General features: G+C 41.2%; 1 protein-coding gene across 4 annotated transcripts in view; it reads left to right on the forward strand.

Annotated features, from left to right (window-relative positions):
• GRIA3 (glutamate ionotropic receptor AMPA type subunit 3) overlaps positions 1-25,022 on the forward strand; it is a 208,190-nt gene that overhangs the window by 135,954 nt on the left and 47,214 nt on the right. For all 4 annotated transcript variants that reach the window (XR_007775845.1, XM_050964485.1, XM_050964487.1 and 1 more), the window contains 2 exons: positions 11,745-12,121; positions 20,912-21,110. Coding sequence is in view for 3 of the 4 variants with exons in the window: in XM_050964485.1 (XP_050820442.1) it covers positions 11,745-12,121; positions 20,912-21,110 (576 nt within the window). In the remaining variant the exon portion in view is untranslated. The remainder of the gene's footprint in view (positions 1-11,744; positions 12,122-20,911; positions 21,111-25,022) is intronic.

Below are 25,022 nucleotides of genomic sequence, written 5' to 3' on the forward strand. Positions count from 1 at the left end.
GCTGATCTTTAATCACAACCACCATATAAATCCTTAGCACTATCTTCTATTGTTGCTTTCTTGTTCCTGCGCTCAGTACTTCTGGTGACAGCTGGGCTTTTGCTTCCCGGTGGAATGCACACGGTGAACACCTGGTGTAATGTCTCTCTGATCCTCCATAAGGGGTAATTTAGAATGCAATCTAAGTTTTGGCCCAATTCCCAGATCAGGCAAAGATCTTTCAAAGTGACTATAGCACTGGGCTACTTCTCAAAAAGCAAAGAACCGATAAATTCTCCAGTACCTGCAGACAAGAACACCCAATAATTCATGAAGGCAGGAACGAGGCCTTCATGTCTCTCTACTCCCCAAGCCTGGAGTGAGAAAAGATTTTCTCTGGCCTTTTGGGGGGAGGAATTCCCAGCCCCTGAGAGCAGGGAGATTCTAGTCTTTCTTCCTGTGTCACTTTCCTTCTCCTGCAAGGAAGGATGTTTCTACATGACGGTTTTGTTTTTTTTTTTTCTGGTCCCACAGGGGACTGAGCAGCTCCTGCCCGATCAGGTCAGTTGTTATGTGCCTGGTTGAATGGGGAGGATTCTTTTGCACTGCTCAAATGCATCATGAGCGAATAAAGAAGATGCCTGAAACTGCCTTATTCAGTAATATTTCTCAGATATTAGCAAGTTGTTTCAGAAACCCTCAAATTCTGCAGTGGGGAGGGGCGGGGATTGGTTGGCTGTGTTTTTAAATCTGGCTTAATTTTTATGGGCCCTGTTTATTCCATGTCCATCATCAAGAGAGAAATGAACTCCAGTGCTGCAATTATTAATGATGAGTTAGGGTGCCTAGAGCCTTAGGTAGATAGATTTAAAATAATTAACAAGACAAGTAAGTAAATGAATGCTGGCTAGAAACCTGGGGCCTGACTCTAACTTTAGCAGGGTTACTCATGATGAACACCTCTAGGAGAGTGATAAGAATCAGGCATTGAGGCTCTACCTCTACTTGGTTCACCTAAATTTTAGACCACTCAAGTACAAGAAAATACTGATTATGTTAAGAAAATCCAGTACATTATACTAGGTAGCCATGTTTATGTTAGTAATAAATTAGTCTACGTGTAAATGTGAGGCTGCCTGTTAAGGGAAGGTAATGTAGTGGAATATTCACACACGTATACACACACACACTTGCATAAGGGTCGGTCCTGGAGCCAGTTTTGTTCAATATCTTCATTAATGATCTGGAAGATGGCATGGATTGCACCCTCAGCAAGTTTGCAAATGACACTAAACTGGGAGGAGCGGTAGATACGCTGGAGTGTAGGGATAGCATACAGAGGGACCTACACAAATTAGAGGATTGGGCCAAAAGAAATCTGATGAGGTTCAACAAGGACAAGTGCAGAGTCCTGCACTTAGGACAGAAGAATCCCATGCCTGCTACAGACTAGAGACTGAGTGGCTAGGCAGCAGTTCTGCACAAAGAACCTAGGGGTTACAGTGGACAAAAAGCTGGATATGAATCAACAGTGTGCCTGTGTTGCCAAAAAGGCTAACGTCATTTTGGGCTGTATAAGTAGGAGTATTGCCAGCAGATCGAGGGACGTAATCATTCCCCTCTATTCGACAGAGGCCTCATCTGAAGTACTGTGTCCAGTTTTGGGCCCCACACGACAAGAAGGATGTGGAAAAATTGGAAAGAGACCAGTGGAGGGCAACAAAAATGATTAGGGAGCTGGAGCACATGACTTATGAGGAGAGACTGAGGGAATTGGGATTGTTTAATCTGCAGAAGAGAAGAATGAGGGAGGATTTGATAGCTGCTTTCAACTACCTGAAAGGGGGTTCCAAAGAGGATGGATCTAGACTGTTCTCAGTGGTACCAGATGACAGAATGAGGAGTAACGGTCTCAAATTGCAGTGGGGGAGGTTTAGGTTGAATATTAGGAAAAACTTTTTCACTAAGAGGTTGGGAGGGATAGCTCAGTGGTTTGGGTATTGGCCTGCTAAACCTAGGGTTGTGAGTTCAATCCTTGAGGGGGCCACTTAGAGATTTAGGGCAAAAATCAGTACTTGGTCCTGCTAGTGAAGGCAGGGGGCTGGACTCAATGACCTTTCAAGGTCCCTTCCAGTTCTAGGAGATTAGTATATCTCCAATTTTTTTTTTGTTGGTGAAGCACTGGAATGGGTTACCAGGGGAGGTGGTGGAATCTCTTTCCTTAGAGGTTTTTAGGGTCAGGCTTGACAAAGCCCTGGCTGGGATGATTTAGTTGGAGATTGGTCCTGCTTTGAGACTAGACTAGATGGACTAGATGACCCCCTGAGGTCCCTTCCAAGCTTGATATTCTATGATTCTATGATAAGTGTATGTTGGTGCTCTGATCCCTAAAAAAAGAAGTACTGGAAGCCCCAGACTTTGCTCCAGAAGGACAGATACCGGCTTGGTAACCTGGGCCAACACAAGTAACTGAGCCACTATCTCTCTTTTTGGATTTGACCGGGTGGAGGAAGAAGTGTGAGCAGATGGCACTTCATCTTTTCCACCTATTCTGCTTCCGGGCCTGTTCCAGTGGGAGAGGTTGCTTGGTAACCTGGGATGTCCAAGATACTGAGCTGCCATCTCCTTCCAGCATGGAGAGCCTGGGGAGAAGTATGCTTACTTTTCTGTAGCTGTTGCTTTTTTCCTGTCTTCCCATCCCCCATATAGTTAGTCTGAAGTTAATTTTTTGCACTGATTTGAATCTGTTCTTTAATTTTTGTAATAAACACAGAAATTTATGTGCAATTTTAAACAAAATGCAAAGTATGTTTATAGCACAGCCCAGACTTATTCATAGAACATCAGGGTTGGAAGGAACCTCAGGAGGTCCTCTAATCCAACCCCCTGCTCAAAGCAGGACTAATCTCCAGACAGATTTTTGCCCCAGATCCCTGAAGGATTGCACTCACAACCCTGAGTTTAGTAGGCCAATGCTCAAACCATGAGCTATCCCTCCCTTCTCTTGGGGAACATTTCCTCCCACATTTGTTCACTTTGCTTCTTTTTTTGGATGTTTGGCTTTTGGGGAGGTTTCTTTTGCTTCCAGATGAACATCTATATTCTAGAACCATTAATTATTAATAGAAAAGAAATTAAAGTATTGTGAATAATGGAGATTGCCCATAAAATGTATCAAAGGTAACTGGCAATACTGGTAACTTACTTCTAAAGCTACTGTCTCATTATCATATTTTATTATGATTTTTTAAAACAACTTTCCTATCAATTACTGCAGACCAAGGTCAGAGTAACGAATTATATTCAAAATAAATTGCCAACATATTTATTCTATTAATGTAAATAAGATACTAAGAGAGTCTACATAATAATCTATCCTTTGACAATAACTGTCAGTGCAAAAGCGAGCATCTGCCAATCCATCCAATGAATCCTGAAATAGAATAAACTACTGGATACATAATAAATCTTTGCTCTTATACGTACAGCATAGAGTAACAGTTAAACACATGACGATTCAGCATTTAGGCACCTAAACATGCAGATAGGCCCCCAAGAGGGATTTTCAAATGCGCCGAATTCCCTAGTTCCTTTTCTGTAGTTAATCATCCAGCAATGGATTCCTGTTACACCAGCACATTCACAACTCATGTATTGTGAGTCACATGTATAGTGACTGTGGCTGGTTAATATGGAACCCAGTATGGTTTATTAACTATTAAGCTACCAAGAGATTAAAAATATGTGTTGGGAGATTCTTCAGTGAATTAGTGCCAGAACCATATAGTTCCTGTAGTGGATTTTTACCTGACTTGTCTCCCCAAAGTCTCATCATTATGTACATGAACTAACCATGCATTAATTTACAAGCATAATAAATGACTGGCCTATAAGAAACAAATATAAAATTCAAGCCACTTGAAAATAGATTTTGCAATAATGAGTTGTGGGTGTTCCTCTCTAGTGAAGCATAACCACTCAAATGAGTAGGTCAATAGACATAGTCTACATGAAAGTCTACAGATATGCAGCTGTATAAGAATATACATGATGGGCCAAATTTTCAAAGGGCTTCCTTACTTGCATTTCCAAAATGTGCAAGTGTATATTCATAACAACACATTTGTATATGTAACGAGTGATTGCAAACTCGAGCAGCTAATTAGAAACACACCTGATTTGCTTGAGCCAACGCGGTGGAGGGATTCGTGTGCAGAAAAGACGTCCTTGCACATATTAAAGGCTTTAGTAAGGAGTACTGCTGTCCTTGCTCAGACAAAACCCTCATTAAAGTCAATTTAGTTTTTATTTTAATTAAATACGTGTATGGAATAGAGTTTAGACTTGATTGTGCAATCAAACTCAGGCACTGGCAGGTATTTACAGTATGTAACTGTGACTAGCTTTCCAGGTTTCTTTTTTCCCATTTCTGCTTATTAAACTTCCAAAAAAAACCCTCTCTGGTGCAATCAATAAATGAAAGGCTGGCTGAAAGGCATGGACATTGCAATCAGATTTAAATAAAGGCAATAGTCACTTCTTTTGTGGCACAGCTCTTAATCAGCTCTTATTAACCTTTCCTATTAACTTCCACTCACAACTTCCACTCAAGCATTTTTCATTGGAAGAAGATAGTTTTTGCACAGCTGGAAACCAGAATCTGTGTATAATGGTGTGCACCATGTTAGTTACTGACAAATTAAATTTCTTGAAGATTGGGGTTTTTTTTAGTCCTTTGAAATGATGCTTTACTAATGAAACTTCATTGACTCATTAAATGATATCAATGTTGATCATTACAGAGAGTTTAAAATGAGACAGAAGGTAATAAGTAACCTTGTATAATGCTAAGTGGGCTTTTTATAATAAATAGGGCATACATTCATCAAGATGTTTAAGTTTTTATTATTAAAACGGCTTAGTTCTGTCACTTGCAGGCATTGGGATTAACTGTGCTTGTATTTTGGGGCTTTCAGGTATCTCTTCTGCACGCCCTTCCCCCCCCACACTACATTTTCTGTGCCTCTGTTCCAGCACAACTTATCACACATTTTTCACCCCATTCTAGTCACTGCAAATATTTTCCATTAACCTGAACAGTTTTTAAACTTACAGTGGTGTTACAGTACACTATGACCATTAGCTGTTTTTTATATTATTGGTGTAGATTAAATATATTGTGCTTTCCGCATATAACTAAAAGGACAAAATACAATGTATATTCATTTTCTCATTTTAGAAAATATCATAGTTTTACTGTTGCAGAGTTGTAGAGTCAAATGCTGTAAATTAATGTTTCTAAAAAGAAGCTTTCTAGCATTCCAAAGACCTCAACAGACTTTCCAGACTGATTGCAAATTATGGTCGTATCCCCTAACTGAGAAAAAAACCCTCCCTGCAACTCTGTCCCACGTATGGAAAACTCATTGACGTCTCCAGGCTACAAGATCACACCCTGTATATACCAGTGTCATGTCACCAATTAGTAAAATGTAGCCATCTCTGAAACCTGGCAATCTCTAACCAGTGCACACAGGATCAAATGCACCCTGTGCAGGGAGCCAACACAGGTCCAGTAGTCTATTGGAAGTTCTCAAAATAGGGCTTAAGAGTATTAGCCCTCTTCACAGGGGCAAATTTCACCCATGCAGCACAATTATTGAGGTTAGCTAGAGAAGAATATTGTAAAATTTTTCTGCATGTGCTGTACATTATAAGTGGACGAAAATGTTGCTTTTTCACTGTAAAAAAAGTAGAATGAGTTAATTTATTAATGGTGAAAGGTCCAATCTTGCTCCCATTAAATCCAGTGAGAGTTTTGTTGTCAACTTCAATGTTAATTGGCTTAACGTTTCTGGGTACGCCACCTCCTATCAGCTGCATTAGGAACTGCTGCCTCTGGATGACTCATATTAGCATAGCAACAATGTGTTGCATGTTAACTTTGAATATAATTTAGGAGCCATTTTTATTTGCCTCATTGAATTCTATAAGCTCTAAGACAGGGGTCGGCAAACTACCGGCCCATGGGCCAGATCTGACCCCTCAGGGCTTTGGATCCGGCCCGCGGTGCCGCCGGCACTGTGTCCCTGCAGCCCATGGGCAGGGGGCCAGAGGGCTCCATGCCTTGCTCTTGTCTCCAGGCACAGCTCCCTTCAACTCCCATTGGCCAGGAACGGGGAACCACGGCCAATGGGAGCTTCGGGGAAGGTACCTGGAGGTGCGGCAAGGGTAGCTCACGCAGAGCCCTCCACCTCCTCTCTCCCAGGGTCTGCAGCACTTCCGAGAGCGGCACGGGGCCAGGGACAGGGCAGGCATGCAGGGAGCCTGCCCTGGCCCCGGTGCGCACCGCTGCCACCCAGGAGCCGCTTGAGGTAAGCGGCGCTGGGCCGGAGCCTGAATCCCTCCTGTACCCCACCCCCTCAACTCCCTGCCCGCACTTTGCATCCCTCCTGCACCCCAACCCCCTGCCCTGAGCCCCCTCCGGCACCTCAACCCTTCGCCCTGAGCTCCCTGCTGCACCCTGCACCCCTGTGCACCCCAGCCCCCTGCCCTGAGCCTGCTGCCACACCCTGCACCCCTCCTGCACCCCTACCCTGAGCCCCCTCCTGTATGCTGCACCCCACCCCCTTCCCTGAGCCCCCTCATACACCCTGCATGCCTCCTTTGCCCCAATCCCTTGCCCTGAGCCCCTTCCTGCACACTCCCTCTCCCCCACACTCCCTTCCAGACCCCAACCCCCTGCCTCAGCCCTGCATACAATTTCATCACCTTGATGTGGCCCTCGGCCCAAAAAGTTTGCCCACCCCTGCTCTAAGAGCTACCCTCTTCTGAATCTCATTTTCTTTTAGTAGGGCAGTAAGTCTGATAGAAATGAATGGGTCTGTGTACTTGAAAACCATCACATTCAAGGAGAAATCCTGCAAAAGTGTTTAATTACCATCAATTTCATAGTTATCTGTGAAAGGGGCACAATCAGAGCAATCTATGCCTCATAACACAGAGTGATGTAGCTATACACAAAAACCTTGCAGGAAATAGTTCCTGCATAGCCTTCAGGAACTGTGAAAGATACATGACTTATCTAAATAGAATTCCTTGCTACCCTTTCAAAAAAGCCAGTGTCTGACCCACAACAGGCCACATAGGACTTTCTGCTAGAGGAATAATGTTGCCTTGTCCTATGATGGGCAGATCTCAGAGGTTGAGAATAGTTCTCATCGCCAGAATCAGAGATTGCTGATTCATCAGTCCTTTCTCAATTGATGCCTGCAGGACCGACTTGTGGTGTTGGCAATTCAGGATGCATGATTCTTCTCTTTGAATGAGTTTGCTCTTAGCTTTTGCCCCAGCTGCGGCCTTTCAGATACAGTGTGAAATAAATGTCCCGACCACTTGTGGTCATTAAAAATTCCATGGGAATTACAAACATAGGGACGGAATCCTTGGAATCCTGGCCAAATTCCAGCCAGACAAGGTCTCTCTAAGATATTCTGCTTACATAAATTCTTGATTTCCTGTCTTAACTGATGTGCAGTAGTTGTTAGTTACTACAGTTCTTTCCAGAGGTGGTTAAGGAAGAAGTGAGCTTTGTATGTAGTTCATAGTTCAGATTAAATGTGTTGAGATGCTTCACAGTACAAAGATTTAGAGGCAACATTTTCAAAAACAACTCAGTGCCTGAGATCTAGTGATTTCAAAAATGATTTAGGCACTCTGTTAGCTTGAGGCTACTAAATGACTAGGTCATTTTTGAACATGCGACTTAAGTTTCTAATTCAATTAGGTGCGTTTGAAAAATGTAACCCTGTACTACTTTATATTGGGACAGATTCTGATACTCTTCTTGAACACTGCCTTACTCCACAAACAATCTAACTGAAGTCAATGAGACCAGTTGTAGAGTAAGGCACTATTTAATATGAGTAAAAGGTTCACAAATGGGACCTATATTATTATTGCATTTTCAGGCGCCTTTTGCAAGCACGTCAGCATTTTAGCTCAAGTAGTTAGTAATGGGTTTAGAACAATAAAAACAAACAGCACTGGGCAGTCCTGCACACACTCATGGGAGTAGTCCCATTGAATTTGCAAGCTCAGTTTGCAAAAGAAGTGTGACTGATGCTGGAATAAGTGCATCTTTGTATATATATCTGTTTTGCTTACATTAGATTGCCCCTTCCAAGGTGATTTTTTTTCCTTCTCAGTTAAGAGACATGACCAAGACAGCATGGGCATTCTTTGTTTTAAAAGGTTAAAATCTCCTTTCTACTCATGTTCTAGCTATGCGCAGTGCTGTGTTAGTTAAATATCAGTTTCTGATATTTACACACACATTGTAAACAGTAGGTTAAACTGAACCCTGCTGTAACTCCACTGAAGTCAATAGTTTTACACCGGGGGCATATATGATTGTTCATCCCATAACTCAATCATTTGACATTTAAAGCAGCAGAAATATTCGGGCACAAACTTAAAGGTCATATATTTTTAAAAATTGCTTTAAATTGGTTCATAAAAGCTTTTTTTGGTGCCCTCCTTAACTGCAAATATACTTCAGAAAGTAGTATTCCAGATTGTTAGTTGGAAATGTGTACACTAAACCCTTCTAGTGCATTAGTTATGGAAGAATCCAACTGAGACAGTTAGCTTACAAAAGCAGCTACACCTACGCCGTATGTTTCATAGCTACTTTTCATAATGCCTCTAAGGCAAATTGCATTCCATAGGTAGCAAACATCAGGCATAGAGAAACAGATTATTTTCATTTAGACACTTTGGGACAGACTCACAGCTGGTGAAAACTGGCATAGGTTCCACCTTCAGTGACTAACACCAGCTGCGGATCTGGCCCTTTTTATGGAGAAAGTGAATACTTTTGCATCGCAAAAATTTTCCCAATTCTCTGGTGCATTATTACTTTGTGAAGGTTACAGAACAGTGAAAGAGGGAGAATTCCATCATGAGCTTTCGCTTAAGGCAAAAACTTGTGAAACTGTAATAGTTAGAACATGCTATCTTCCCCTTTAAGCTTTTCCGATAAATCTGCCCAAATTGACCCAATTCACTTCCATTAGGTGGTAGAAAAATGTGGTGTAGGGCTGATTTAAAAACCCCAGTGTTGTCATATCCCTCAGTACTGGATTCTGTGCTTACTGAAGTCAGCGGAGTAGAACTGGGCCCTGATTTGTATAAGACCAGAGGTGGTGATGTAGCTCCATTGGCTACCTGCACCAAACCAGCCTCATCAGTAGCCGTCAGCCAAGCTTCATACCGAAATCATTAGCTATGATACTTTAAGAAAAGATTCATGTTGAGTACTACTTGCTATATTCTTACTACAATGAAATGTGAGAAAGTAAATGGGGAACTGCCATGGGACTAGCCTAGTAGTGTTTCTAGATCATACAAGAAAAGCAATCAGCCAAATAGGGAGACAGCTATTGGGTGGATTTTAGACACACACAGCCTGGGGTTGCCAAGTGTCTGTTTTTGACAGGAATGCCCCGTCGAAAAGGGACCCTGGTGGCTCCAGTCAGCACTGCTGACTGGGCCGTTAGAAGTCCAGTCAGTGGCATAGCAGAGCTAAAGCAGACTCTCTACCTGCCATGGCTCCGTGCGGCTGCCGGAAGCAGTGGCATGTCCCCCTTCCAGTTCCTACGGGTAGGCACAGCCACAGGCTCCATGCACTGCCCCCACCCCAAGCACTGGCTCTGCAGCTCCCATTGGCTGGGAACCATGGCCAATGGGAGCTGCGAGGGTGGCCCCTGTGGATGGGCAGCATGCACAGCCACCTGGCTGTGCCTCCACGTAGGAACCAGAGTGGAGACATGCCACTGCTTCTGGGAGCCACCTGAGGTAAGCGCCGCCCAGAATCTGCACCCCTGACACACACACCCTATGCCCCCATCCGCTGCCCCAGCTCAGAGCTCCTTCCCGCACTGCAAACCCCTCAGTCCCAGCCTGGAGCCACCTCCTGCACCCCAAATGCCTTATCCCCAGCCCCACACCAGAGCTCGCACCCCCAGCCGGAGCCCTCACACACACACGCTCACTAACCCCCGACCCCAGCCCAGTGAAATTGAGCAAGTGAGGGAGGGAGAGCAAACAACCAGTGAGGTGGAGGTGGTGTGAGGAGGGGGCCTCAGAAAAGGGGTTGGGCAGGGGCCTCAGAGGAGGGGCAGGGTGGGGCAAGGGTGTTTGGTTTTGTGCGAGTAGAAAGTTGACAACCCTAACACAGCCTCCCCCCTACCAACAGTTAGATTGAAGACCCAGGCTGTATTTGAAACACACTAACAGTGCAATCTTCCCAAACAATACAAGCTGTTTATTACATATGCACTGACTGACCTATATTACTACTGTTTAATTAGCATGGGATTATTCCATGGTTCCAATGCAATGTAAATGAAAAAGATCGCCAGACACACTCCCTTCTGCAGACAACCAGAAGAAGAGAGCTTTTCTGCAATTACGGCACTTAGAGCTCATCTTCACTACCAGGGAGATTGACACTGCTGCAATCGACCGATTTATCTGGTCTAGGGAAGACCCACTAAATCGACAGCAGAGCACTCTGCGGGGGGTAAGTCGACCTAAGCTATGTCAACTCCAGCTACGTCATTCATGTACCTGGAGTAGTGTAACTTAGGTCAACTTAATCTGTAGTGAAGACAAGCCCTATGACTAGAAAATGACGAGGTTACGGTTTGTGTGTAAATAAAAACTGCTCATTTTTTCTGGGTGCTTCATTCTCATAGTAGCCATTTGATTGTCCTTGATTTTGCAGTGAAAATGCCAACTGTGCTAAACAATGTTGTCTCAGCTAGGTGGGAAAGTCACTGTCTCATATCCCATCACAACGTTTCCAAACTTTATTCAACTATTTTGCTATAATTCAGTAGGATTTGGGTGCCTACGTTCATTAGCTCCTTTGGAAATCCCAGCCTACATCAACAAATCAGTCTGAGCTGATCTTGCTAAAATAAAAAAAAAAGCGAGAGAGAGAAAATCAAACCATAGAGAACCACAGAATTTGTCCATTATGTCCTCAAAGCATATCCCAGACACAGATTATCACTGGTAAACAACAAAAGCAACAGGGGGGAAACTCTTGTCATGTCATAAGGCTTCTAGAGTGTATGTAAGAGCAATATAATAACAAGTGTTCTCAGCTAGTCCTGATATTTCCAGGTGTAATTATTATCCCTTCCTAGAATTTAGGAAAAAAATTAACAAATGCCTTGTTAAGGAATCAAAATGGACACTAAAGGCCTGTGATCAAAATAATCCACATGTGATTTCAGTCCCCAGCATCATGGTGTTGAACAGATTTTGGCTTTATGACAGTTTTAATCAGAGTTTATGGCTACTCGATAAAGCAAAATTGAGTGTGAAGATTATAGTAAGACTCTGTTACATAACCCTCTTAATCTTCAGGAAGTACAGAATCATTTCATTGGACAGCTCACTTTCTTTATCCATATTAGTTGCAGAAGATATGTAGCTAGGTTACACGCCCCTTCTTCATTGTGCCCCTCATAGAATTATGCATAATCTTTATTATTATTAACTTTCTATCAATAATATAATGTTCTTAAATCATTTTAATGATTCCAAAACACATGCAATTTGCAATGAAATTCTGACCAATGATTCTTGTAATTCTTTATTGGCTTTATCATTTAATTATTTTGTTTGAGACTGTAGATTGTAATACGTGGTGACTGTTGTGTTATTAACTCCAATATGTTCTCTCTTTTCAGAGAGCAGACATAGCTGTTGCTCCACTCACCATAACGTTGGTACGAGAAGAAGTCATAGACTTTTCAAAACCTTTTATGAGTCTGGGCATCTCCATCATGATCAAGAAGCCTCAGAAATCTAAACCTGGCGTATTTTCCTTTCTGGATCCTTTGGCTTATGAAATTTGGATGTGTATAGTCTTTGCTTACATTGGAGTCAGCGTAGTTCTTTTCCTAGTCAGCAGATTCAGTCCTTATGAATGGCATTTGGAAGATAACAATGAAGAACCGCGTGACCCCCAGAACCCTCCTGACCCTCCAAATGAGTTTGGAATATTTAACAGCCTTTGGTTTTCCCTGGGTGCCTTTATGCAGCAAGGATGCGATATTTCTCCAAGGTTTGTTCCATACCACTCCATCACCTTTTTGCATTTTATGGTCATATGCTGATGCCATGGTGCATATATGTTATTTCCTCAATTTTTTCAGTTCCAAATTTTTTGTTTAACATTCCATCCAATGCTAAGCTTCATCATCAAACCACTACGCTTATTCACCTGGTAAGCGTGTGAGTGGCGTTGCCTTTAATGCCATTCATGCATTTCTGCAAAAACTTATATACACCATGTTGAGACTGTAAAATGCATAGGGTTTTACATTTTCAGCAATGCTTGGAGGGCTACCGTGTTTTTGCTGCATATCTCATTTTACGGTCATCTGCTTGGTGCATATAACATATTTATTTTGCAATGCAAAATAAGAACTGCTTCAAAAACCACATGCAACAGCACTTTAAAACACTTCCATGCCAATCTCAGCTTATGCTGCCTTTTTAATTTTCCTTCGAGCTTTAATGTTCTGTGTGTTTCCATTGCACCATCCATTCATCCATTACTAATTTGTTTACTATCACATTCATATATTCATTTCTCCATATGTACATCTCTAAGAGTTGTTATGTATTGTACTGTATGTGCATCATTATGTAAATCTAGGCTTGTCTGATCTCCTTGTGTTCATAGTCAATGTGGCCTTCTAATAAGTGTTACCAGTTTTCATAAAATTACTTTTTTTCATGCAAATAGTCTTTCTGAATAAGCCATTAGGAAAACGGATTTGATGTTAGCTCTATTTGAATACACAATACTGATATTACGTAGAATTTGGTTGCTTTTTAAAGAAAAATTTACAAAGCACTGCAGAGTGCTCAAGTTCTCTTGATTGAACAATGCATACTTCTAAATGTTTTTTAAATAAAGTAAACGTAAAAATGTTTCTATTCATACATCATTAAAATATATTGGTGACGTCTATGATAAGCACTAAATCTACATAGCTTTACAGTAATGGATCTTAACTGGTTTGTATAATAATGTTTTTAAAGTCAGTGTATAGCTACCATAATTATAAAAAAAAGAGATTCATTTAGTAGAAACAATATGTCCTTTCCTCGTTAACAAAGTTGTGAACATATACACCTCTACCCAGCTATAATGCGGTCATGGGGAGCCAAAAATCCCTACCACGTTATAGCTGAAACCCCGTTATATGTAGGGTGGCAGGGCTCCGGCGGTGATTTAAAGAGCCTGGGGCTCCCCACAGCAGCCGGAGCCGCAGACCCTTTAAATTGCTGGCGAGCCCCATTGCCGCAGCCCCGGGGTAGCGGCAGCAAGGCTCCAGTGGTGATTTAAAGAGCCTGGGGCTCCCCACAGCAGCCAGCGCCCCAAACCCTTTAAAGTGCCGTCGGAGCCCCGCTGCTACTGCGCTATACGCGAACCCATGTTATATCGGGTCGCGTTATAGCAGGGTAGAGGTGTGTTTCCTTAGGGAACCAAATGATTTCTCAATAAGCACTCATATTCAAAACAGATAGAGCCCATTTCCACATGCTTTCTGTGCCCCTCTCAATGTGCAGACAATGCCTAATTCTTTGACAAATTACCTGACTTTCGTAGCCTATATAAAAAGAGAAATCTTGAGTGTCATCATAGCCCTGTTGAAGTCAAGGGCTAAAGTTCCATTGACTTAAAAGGGCCAGGATTTCATCGCTTGTAATCTAGAGTTGATCCTGACCCTGCACTCCTTTCACGCTCAAATCACCTATTAATTTCATTAGGGATTTAAGACATGTAAGGAGTGTCGAGCTAGATGTGTTATATTTGAAAGCTAGCAATTTCTATAGTTTAGCAGTGAAGAAAGAGAAGTTGATTACTGTGATTAATTTTTTTTAATTATGTGCACAACACATTTTCCTAAATATGTGCATACATTAATGTTAGCAAGAAATCTGTTGAATGAGTCAGTGTTCCAATGTGCTGCCTGATTGTAGATCTATAGCATTTAGCCTGTTCCTCATGTCTATGCACTATGTTTGTGGTTTAGTCCCAAAATCTGCACCAAAACTACGCCCCTTTGCTTGCTGTTAAAGATACGGAGCAGTGATAGCATTTAAATTGCTGTTGACCATGTGTCTGCCCAATTTAAAGGACCGGGAAATAAGCACTGGGACATCACATGGAAAGCTGCAGGCATTATGCTGTTTCCACTAGACCTGTTTATTGACAGTAAATAGAAGTGCATAGGGTTTGGGGAGTTTTTTAAGCTCTCATGTCACTCTTTGACCTGTTCGGCCTTGTATATTTTGCATAATGAATTGAATATATTCTATCTTTATCAATGTCAGAATTATAGGTGACTTGGAAATACCAAACATACACAGATGGCAGTAAATATTTCCAGCCATAACTTTTAGCTTAATATTAATACATGAAACATCCATTGACGACGTCGTTCGGTTGTTTTGTTATCTTTAACGATAACAGAAGGCCAGACAGTTAAATGAGTTTTTACGAAAAAAAATGTAAAATGTTTTAAGTTCCAGAAACACTGTTACTTTGAGCATTGAGCTGATTTAATGTCTAGTTTATTTTCCGTAGAAAAGGACTATTCCCAAGCATTCCATTTTGAATCCATACCTTTGTCAGGAAGAAACATCATTCATAGCACATTGAGTATATTGAATGTTTCATAATATTTTGGCATTAAAAGGGATTCATTCTTCCATTGTGAGTTTGCCTGAATACATTTCTTGTGTGAGAGTGTACAGCACTTTTAGAGAGATGCCGACGAGCATTCTGGAGAAATCACTTTTGTGCTTCCTGATAAAGGCTCTTTCAGCTACCTTTGTGTGGAATAACTGTGACATCTCTTGGCTAGTTAGATCTATGATGGGTGAGTATTTTTTGTGGATATTCCAGAGGATATATCCCTATACTCTACTCTCTGTGTTTAGTAGGATTTGTCTAACCTGAATCAGATAACAGCTACTCGCTGTGTTCAGTACATCCCTCTATGGAATCAACATTTGTTCCAGCTGTTTTGTTCTGCTATCAAAGACTACTGTGTTGTCAGCATAGTGAGCTAAAGTATTGAATATCCACTTGTGGGGGTTCAGACATAGATTATCTAAATGGAGACTCTACCCAGCAACAAAAAGCCACACAAAGCACAGTCAAATTCACATTTGTTTTGAGCAAAATCGTTTCCTTGCAGGTTCTACGAATAATGTCAAGGTTTTTTGTTTAAAAGTATTGCATGAGTCTGGTAGGTTGAGGCTGTCGAGTTCCAGGGACCTATTTCTTCCTCTGCTAAAACCAAGTGACTCCTCCTAAAGGCATTGGGAGTGACTTATAGTGGGATTTTCAAAAGCATGTAGGCATGTAACTCCCGTGGAATTTCTGTGGCGGGAGAATGGGAGTCAGAACTGGAAATGCTGTTATTGCAATCTTTCATCAGCTGGGGTTTGGGTCATGTGGTCAAGTCCTGTGCAAGCTTCTACCTCGTGCAGCTCTATCACACTCAGCAAGCTTGCTGGTGATGTAAGTGCAGAACTTGGCTCACAGTTTAATGTATAGCAGATTACATGTATACTTGAAAGAAAAAGTAGCTGTAGAGATTCAGATTTTGCCCGGAGGAAGTTCAGTGTTTTCCAGTCAACCTTGCTCGTTCTTACATTTGATTAATCTTTTATTGTTAAGAAGAGGCCAATTAAAAATGGATATCTGCAAAGCCAAATTTTTCTTATAATTTTTATAGGAAATAATAAACATTTTTATGTTCAAGAGCATAGGAAAAATTCAGGTGCTTTTGATTATAGATAAGAATTTGTTTCTGTATATTACTATTCTGCAAAGTGAATGCAACTTTTACATAATAATGTTGTGTTTTTCTCTTTTTGTTAATTTGCTCTCATTTAACTCCATGCTTCCTTTCAAATTTCCTCTCAAGATATGCTCACTTTCTGTTTACTCCCTTTCAAAGCACCTCCTGAAACCCTATATTGATAATGCTGTTATTCAATTGCCATGTCTTTGTCTCAAGCTCAGTATGAATTAGTTAATACCAAAAAAATCATTTAAAAGGAATGTTGTACAGTTTGCCAACTCACTGAGGAAATGTGCATTTCATAAAACATCAAAAGTTGCTTGTATTTTTTAAACAAGAGCTTTTTAAACAGCAATGCTGCACACCTTGTACAGGTGTGACCTCTCTACAATGGTTCTTGTAGGTGTTTTAAGTTGTAATCCTTTTCTCTGTAATTGTTATCTGAGTAATGGACAATAGGTTATGTGACAGCTCAAGTAAAATTATAAGTAAACTCTTATTATCAGCCTAATTTAAATGCAGAGTTTGCATGTTAACCCTATTTTTCCTCAGCCCTCTGCACCGACCCATGCAGTGAGTATAAGGAGCCTTCGTATCAGCAGATGGAGTTGGGAGGGAAAAGTCCTGTGATGTTATTTTCCCTATAAAAGAGGCTGGCAGACCCTGCCCAGTTGCATTCTTTGGCTGGCTGGACTAGACCCTGGCTTTCCATCTTTACTTTCCTCTGAGATTTTTTTCCAACCCATCCAGATCACTACTTGTAGCTACTTTAATGTAGGTTGCTTCAGAGTGGTGGATGTTTAATTTTTCTCTGCATGCTCTCTGGAGCACTCTGGGGAAAACAGCTCTATGGTTTCATCCAACTTTTTCTGAAATGAGCTCAGCTGTTGGAATGAATGGAAGCTCATTCCAGATTTAACAGAAATAGATCAGAGAACTGGAGAACTAACCTGTTCCTCATCCTCCAAGAACCATCTCTTGTACTTCACATCCCTTAGGAAATCCCATATCTTTGAGCAATCTCACCTCCCTTCATCTCAATGCCAAGACTCTCCAGCCCCAGAACAGTCATCAGGTATTTTATCTTGTGTCTGTTTGTCTTGATTTTTATCATTATAAGCATTTTAGGACAAGAACCGCTTACCTTTCTGGGTGTGTACAGAACTGTATAAATTATTATATCATCATATGGCTCTGTGGTTTCACTGTTCCTTTATTGCTTGGCTTTCTGACTGGTAGCCCAAACCTGGAGTCACTAGAGAAATATCAGTAACATCTCCTGCAGCAGGGTTCATGTTGGATTTGTTGTACTTTCTTGTCAAAGGGCCCAAGTCGGTTCTTCTTAACCTGGTTCTGACAAGTCCCAACTTCCGTTTGGGTAGTGCTCAACCTTGGGGCTTCCTCAGTGGATGTGCTGAGATTTTTTTATTTTTATTTTGGCAGCTTGTAATCTGAACTCAAAGCTCTGCCCTCCCTTAGCCATGTAGGATATCATCCTATTGCTAACACGCTCTCACAGGTACTCACTTTATTTCTCCGAGGTACATCGTAGACAAATTCCTCGGGCTGCTCCACTACATGGCTTGACACAGGTGTAACTAATCTTTAAAGCTGCCTTTTTAGCGAGCTTCTGTTCGGGCAGACGGGGGCTGGAGCTTCAAGCTTTTTCATTCCTCATGTTATCAGAATGAGGTAGTGATCAAGTCTGTTCCCCAGCTCCCCTAATTCTGTGCAGGTGCCTGAGAGGAGAAAAAAAAACACCTCATGCACTTACTGCAAAGAGCTTTTCTTATGGACTCTACAGGAGAACTGGAATTTAGAAAATCAAGTCACCTATTTATCGTTTTGTGAGGCCCCAAGGAAAGCTTAACAGCCTCTGTGCCTTGTGTGTCTTATTGTGCGTGAGACTGCATTAAGAAAGCTTATGCTGTCCAAAACACTGAAGGTTTCTGTCATAGCTCAGGCCTTGAAAGCCATCTCTTCCTCATGGGCAAAGAGGCAATACTTCTCTTCTAGAGCTGAGCAATGTGGCTGCCTGAACAGCCTTACCTACTCTTTGACATCATTACAGACTTGATGAAGTGGCCTCTGCAGATACTGACTTTAGCAGGTGGGTGATGTGAGCTATAATCCATCAGTTTCGCAGTATCTTTGGATACCAGCCCATGGCTGTTCTTGCAGTGGGATTTGCTGCTGTTGTTTCCTGGACTAGAGATATACTGGAGAATCACAACTTCATACCTGTTACTGTGATTTCTCCATGTCCCTCTAACCCAACCCAGATTTCCCACTCTGCTTCTGTTGCTTTGGCAGTATTTTTATGAATGTGTATTTTGATGTTGGGTTTTCTTAGAACTGAATAGAATTTTTATTAGTCAGGAATCCCCTTAGTGGGCAAGGCCAGCTAGCCCCACCTTTATGAGGTTAGGGGTAGGGTTCTAGCACAAGAATATTGCTTTTTTCTCATCTCCATCTGTTGGTAGGCAAACTTGTACCCACTGCCTGGGGGTGGCACAGAGAGGCTTGAAGGAATCCAATAATCAGGTAAGAATTTCTCATCTCTGCATCAAGGGCAAGAATGGTCTGTCCGCTATAAACCCTATTGCTGAAATTGTCTATTTCTTTATCACAGCAAAAGATTGGTTCTACTGACACTTTTTCTTGCATACACCATGTAAATAATCATTAGCAATTACATGTACAAAATTAATTATATATGGTAGGGTCCAAATCATAAAAATAAATATTCTTAGGGATTTTCATATGTCATGCTTTTAAAAAATATGAAAACTTTATGTTGTAGGCAGGGGTTGGTTTTGATTCTTTCTCCTCACCCATCTTCTATTCAAAATAGACACTTTTCCTTGTTTATAATACTGAGAGGAAAGAACCCTTAGCTGTAAATGTTTGGTAGGACATTTCTGTACACATAAATAACAGACCATAAAAAAAAGAACATTATTAAGTTTGCAAAGTCAAGAACTCAGAAGTTAGGAAATGCTAGAATTATGGTTGCCAGTGCATGTAAAGTTCCTTGTTTCCTCTATTCCACATAAAACCAAGGATCATTTTCTGAGTGGAAGAGTTTGACAACTGGCATTTAGCCTCAAAACCCTGTACTGGTGCATTATTAGTCAAACAAACATTCCTCAATGTGTGGTAAGTGCACTGTTCCAAAAGTAAAATATACTGCAAGTGTCCCAAATGGAGCTCTGTTTTTCAATCATTTCTAGTGAATTTGTGATGTAAATTTTGGGCTACAGAATCAATGTCCATGGACTTTAATATATTTGGGACCTGATTCTGCTTCCACCTAAATCAGCGAGAACTAGAACAAGTAGTTGAATAGATAATTTTGTACCAGTCTTCTGCAGTGTTACTGATCACAGTGTCATTGATCAGCAGGTGCTTACCTTTGAGTATGAACATAGTCTAATTGACTTCAGTGAAACTACTCACGTGTTTAAGTGCATTGCTGGATTGGCACTAGAGTGCGCAGTACCTTGTGTGACTATGCCCTAAAACTGAGGTTTTGCTTGAGAAAGGAGTACAGAATTGGGTCCCAGACAAGCATTTAGTCCCTTATGCTCAGTTAAGATCCCTTGCCTACAATGGAGCTACACTCTTTTACACCAACTGAGGACTGGCCTTTTATTTTACAATTATTTTATTTTATTTTTTTGCATTTTTTAAAAAGGTAAGGGAAAAAACAAGCAGTGATTAGATTTTTCACCTCACTCCTGTGCTGCTTTGGTGGTGTGGGCTGAGAAGGGAATGTGGCAGACCCAAATTATTGAATAGTAACATGCATCATTTGGAACAGTGGGTTTTAGACATGCACATTTTAATTAACATAAAATATACCAGAATGTTTCCTTATTCTAATGTGAGGGATTCAGACTCCCTTAATTCCCACTGAGCCATGGCATTAGCAGACCTCATACTGCTCCCTTGAAGTAACTCCCCTTGTGTAGGCCTCAGTGGGGAGATTATTTATCTCCAAATTCTGCATGTAATCAGCTAACATAGAGCATTGGATGGGACTTTTCTGCCCACTACCTATCATTGAACTTCTGCAGAATGAGTAGGGAGGTGCGGGAGTGGGAGAGTTCCTGTGTTCACCGATCTTCTGCTTCCATTGGTCCACTGCTGTTGACCTATTCCTGGCCCCTCCAATCCCCAAGATGCCTTCCTTCATCTACCTATAGTGCCTGACTTCTGGAACGGAAGTGCCTGCTTCAGGTTCTGGTTCTTTTAAAATGCCAGGATATGCCAGGCAGTAATAACTGCATCAATTTTTCCTTATTAATAAATTACAAATTACCTTATTTATACCATGTTACACCTGTGTATTTTACACAATAATTACACACTACACATCCAATTAACTTTTGAAACGCCCTGCACATCACCTTACTCTTTCCTATCTCGGGACAAAACTCATAACTAGTTTTTGCAAGGACCAAGCAAGAAGTGCACAAATAGAGTCTTCAAGCATTAGTGGTATCATCTTCGGCTTTATTGCTGAAACTTTTCTCTGTCAACTTCTGGCCTCATTAAAAATTAATTCAAGGCCAAAATTTCAAGAAAGTGCTTTGATCTGTGTCTATACAATTTGTATATGTCCCCACTTGTGCAGATATGTAGGCACACGTGCACTTAGTCTCCGATCTCCCAAGACTTATGTCTGTACTAATAGTGCGTAAAATTAAGTCATCTCATTGAAATCCTAGTTTAAGTCTTGGCAGGATTGGGGCCTTAGAGACAACTCTTGAGCTCTATATTCAGTTTTCACTCAAACAGTGAAACTTCTCCTAAGTAATGCCTGGGTAAGGATATCCAGAGTTGGCTTATGATCATCCATTTTATGTGCACAAGAAAAATCTGCAAATATGGATTTTTGTGCACCAAAAGGGTTGTGCATGCAGGCCCAGTTTAGGATGCTATAATAAAAACGGTGCTTCCTTTCTAGAAGACAAACACAGAATGGATTAACAATTTTGACCCTATCTGTTTTACCATAGATCTCTCTCAGGACGAATTGTTGGAGGAGTCTGGTGGTTCTTCACACTCATCATCATCTCTTCATACACTGCCAATCTTGCTGCCTTCCTTACTGTGGAAAGGATGGTCTCTCCCATAGAAAGTGCAGAGGATCTGGCAAAGCAAACTGAAATAGCCTATGGAACCTTGGATTCAGGATCAACCAAAGAATTTTTTAGAGTAAGTAGTCTGGCTTATGGCAGCTTTGTTAAACCTGTATCACAGTGTTCCTAAATAATAAATGTCTCATAAACAAGACCCTGAGTGCAAGCACTTATGAATAGGCTGAACTTTGCTTCTTTTAGTAGTTCTACTGAAATCAGTATGTAGGATCAGAAGCTTAGAGCAGCAGGGTTAGTTACCTGGGGCAATTTGAGTAGCGAGGCAGCTCCCCTCCATAACTCCGATATTGCAAGAAGAGTTTTGGCTACCCAGTTTCAGAAAGAAGCCCAGCACACTGTGCAGCAGTATAATGGTCAACATAACATTTACAATAAGACCCTTGGAGCAGTGACTTTGAGTGTTTCACATTGCCAGAAGTCAATAAATAATAATTAGAGCTTCCAATTTTGGCCTGTCTTTGCCATAATTAAAAAACAGGATGGGAAGCATGCTTTTGCATTTTTATACAATAATTTGCATGCTGGAAATATTCAGTATTGTACAGAAATCTTCTCTGGTGGTATCAGATACTATAGTTGCACCCTATTTCATGCATTAAAACATTACAGTGTTGACTCCTCTATCACTGTTGATAAATGCTGACCCTTTTAATGGTGACCTGAGTGTGTAAAATTTTGCACATTCTATTTAATGATAAACCTTTCACTATATACACATACAGACACCATCTGTACAGAGAGAAAAAGCATTTATGTTTCTGGCAGCCTACTATTAGAAATTTTTGATGCTATTTACAGGCACCTCACTTTTCCTAGAGGAAAATTCTGCATCTGAATAGCTTGCACCCATGAATATAGAAAAAGGAATTGTTAGGGAGAGTTCTTTATTTTCTTAATAGTCTGATGTAACGTGGAAATCCCTTCTCAGAGCAAGATCAAAGGAGCAAGTGTTCGTTTGTTGTTTTTTTTTTTTTAAAGGATACAAAGTGTAGTAAACGTATTAATACTTTATTGTGCTGATAAGAGTCTTGGGATGTTCTCTGACACTCTCCTCACGCTAGGGGAGAACAGGGTTCTAAATAAGGATGAGCTATAAAGAGCTCCCGGCTCTGTCGAGGCATAAAGAAAAAATGGGGAGGGAGGAGAGCAGAACAACAGAGGGAGCAAACACGAAATTCTACTTTATGCTAACAAGGAGGACAAAAGGGAGAACTGGTGGCACAGCAACGGGGCCCTCTCCGTCCTTTGTGTGCACTGTGAGTGGCATTAACCAATGCTTGTCTACATGTTACTTTCCTGGAGAGCTCTGCATTATTTCAGTGGTATTATTAACTTCCTGAGAATAACCAATTTGCTTGTCATGCTGGAGCATAGAACTAATTGTTGTATCCAGTCTTCTTCCATTGATTTGAGAAGGAGAAAAAGAGTATGTCTTTATGTGAACACACACCTTTAATAAATATTTCATTCTATGATCTCTGTTAGCTCCCTAACTTGATCATAATGTTGGCTTAAAACTCAGAATAACTCAGAAGAAGTTTGCAATTTCCGAATGACTGCTTCATAGATTATATTCACTGTGTGCTTTGGGTTTTGTCTACATTAGGATATTACAGCACTTTTCTCAGCCCTGCTGGGAGTGACAGAGGAAACAGGAGTGTAAGCTGCCTACAGGCTACAATCTTGCCCTCGCCACATTAGCGCTTCCCCCTTTGTAACCACCAGCAGAGCTGCAGCAGTGTAAGCCAGGAATGGGCAAAATGCTAACAATTCCCACTGTAGATGCATGCGTAGAGAGAGGGGGAGGGTAACAGACTTTGCAGCATTGGACCAGGAAGGAAATAGTCTTAAGACCCATGATGGAAGCGTGCATGTGATAGGTAGTTCTCTTTTCTAAGACACAAAGCTAAACATTTCTCTGAATGCTCCTCTCAAAGTAGGTGAATAGAGCCAGATGAGCAGTACAGGGGGGAAATCCTGGTATTTTTTTCTCTAATGGGTACAGCACAAGCAAGTTTCATCTGCCCAATATCTTAGCTGCCTTTGAGGGTGAAATGTGTCCACAGCCCATTGCCTCTTTGCTGAGATGGTTGGCAAGGTTTCCAATTAGTATTACTTATGTTGGTGTTTTTTGTAACATGGACATTTATGCAGTAGGAATGGGACTGAGGCCAACAACTCATTCCACATGAATAGATGGTAACAACTTTCAGCCACTTCCGCTCTGGGCAGGTTCCAGCCAGGGACCTACTTTATATTGTTGACTATTTTCCCACCCATTGCAATGTCTTCTAGCTACACACGATCGACGCTTGTAGATGAAAGCGAACTGTAACATCCCTTTTTTCAAATAAGCCTGCTGAATGCTGTCAATCTGACATTTATTTGAAAGTCATCACAGCAGGCCATATTTACCATCTTAACTAATTGGTGAGCTGCTGTTTAAGGATATTCATTACCGCAGAATGTCTGACAACCAAAGGAAATGTGTGTTTTTGATGATAGTTCCTTATTTCTGATCAGAAACGTCTGGAGATTTATTAACATAAAGACTCGCATTAAAGTCTCAGAAATGTTTCTATCTTTCTCTAGAAAAAAAGGCTAACCTGGAAAGCAATTTCAAAAATATATCTTCCTTCCTTTATGAGTTTTATATGTTAGAATCAACATCTTCTAATCCATTCAATTAAAGTTTCAATAAATATGACCAGCACGTCAAATCAGTATGGTGTAATTAATCTACATTCAGCACTGAAAATGTCTAATATCCCATTCTAATTGGTTTCAGAATTCCAATATGCATATATTCCAAAGAGGTGACCTTTACAGCCAATTAGTAATTCTTCTGTAAATCGGGCTGTATTGAAACTTCAGTAGAAGAGGAACTACACATTTCTAGACATTTACAAGTGTAAATTGCTCTTGAATTCTTTTAATTGATCACATGTGACAGCATTAAGGGGCTTAACAATAGGGTTCTGCAAAACAACATGTATAGACCGTTTTAGTTTAATAAGTTGTTGATAGGCTGACCATTTAGATTTTATTGAAAATATTTGAAATGGCATAAAGGTGTCACCGCTTTAGTGCAACGTGGTGCTTTACAGAAGAACATACTGCTATATGGGACGTTTAGAATGATCTTGTCATCTTGCGTTTCCTCCTTTTTATAGAGAAACTGAAGGCATCTCATAATCAGACCTCTAAAACAATGTTAAAGTAGTGTTTGGGCAGGAACTGGCTGGCTGTGTTTTTTTCTGGTCCTGCTGCAGGAAAGCCCTTTTGTCTCACTTCACAGGCCAGTTTTCATCCTCCAACCCCAAATTTTTACTGGTCCTGTTTTTTCGTCTTATGTCTTCAGGTACACATTAGGAAGGTGTCCCTTCTTAATGCCACCGTGTGTGCCCGTCATGTCTTTACTCTATCCCATCGCTTTCTTTCTAACTAATATTTTGCCTGAAAATTTTCCTATCTTACATGGTTTTGTGGCTGGACTGAGCATTTGGACCTCCCTTGCAGCAATTTCCAGGCTCAGAAACGAAGCCTTTCTGTACTAACCTTCTAGGCCGACCAAAGGCTAATGTAACACAGCATCCAATTTATAGTACCCAGAAAGCCGTTTTAAGGATGCCACAAAGTGCGATACCTCTTCCTCTTCTCTCTTAGTTTCTTTCATGAAACCAGAAGCTCTCAGTAAACATGAGAGCAAACAATGACTGAGGGACTTGCACAATCCCAGCACCGAGGGTGACCAGACAGCAAGTGTGAAAAATCGGGACAGGGCTTGGGGGTAATAGGAGCCTATATAAGAAAAAGACCCCAAAATTGGGACTGTCCCTATAAAATCGGGACGTCTGGTCACCCTACCAGCACCACTGAAGATGGGAGGCACAAAGGAGGCTTTCAGTTATGGTGCATTCTACACTTCCTGGGGCAATTTGAACCAGCTCTCAGTCACCTTTCAGACCTA

The sequence above is a fragment of the Gopherus flavomarginatus genome, chromosome 8 (assembly GCF_025201925.1).
Source record: "Gopherus flavomarginatus isolate rGopFla2 chromosome 8, rGopFla2.mat.asm, whole genome shotgun sequence".
Classification (NCBI taxonomy): Eukaryota; Metazoa; Chordata; order Testudines; family Testudinidae; genus Gopherus; species Gopherus flavomarginatus.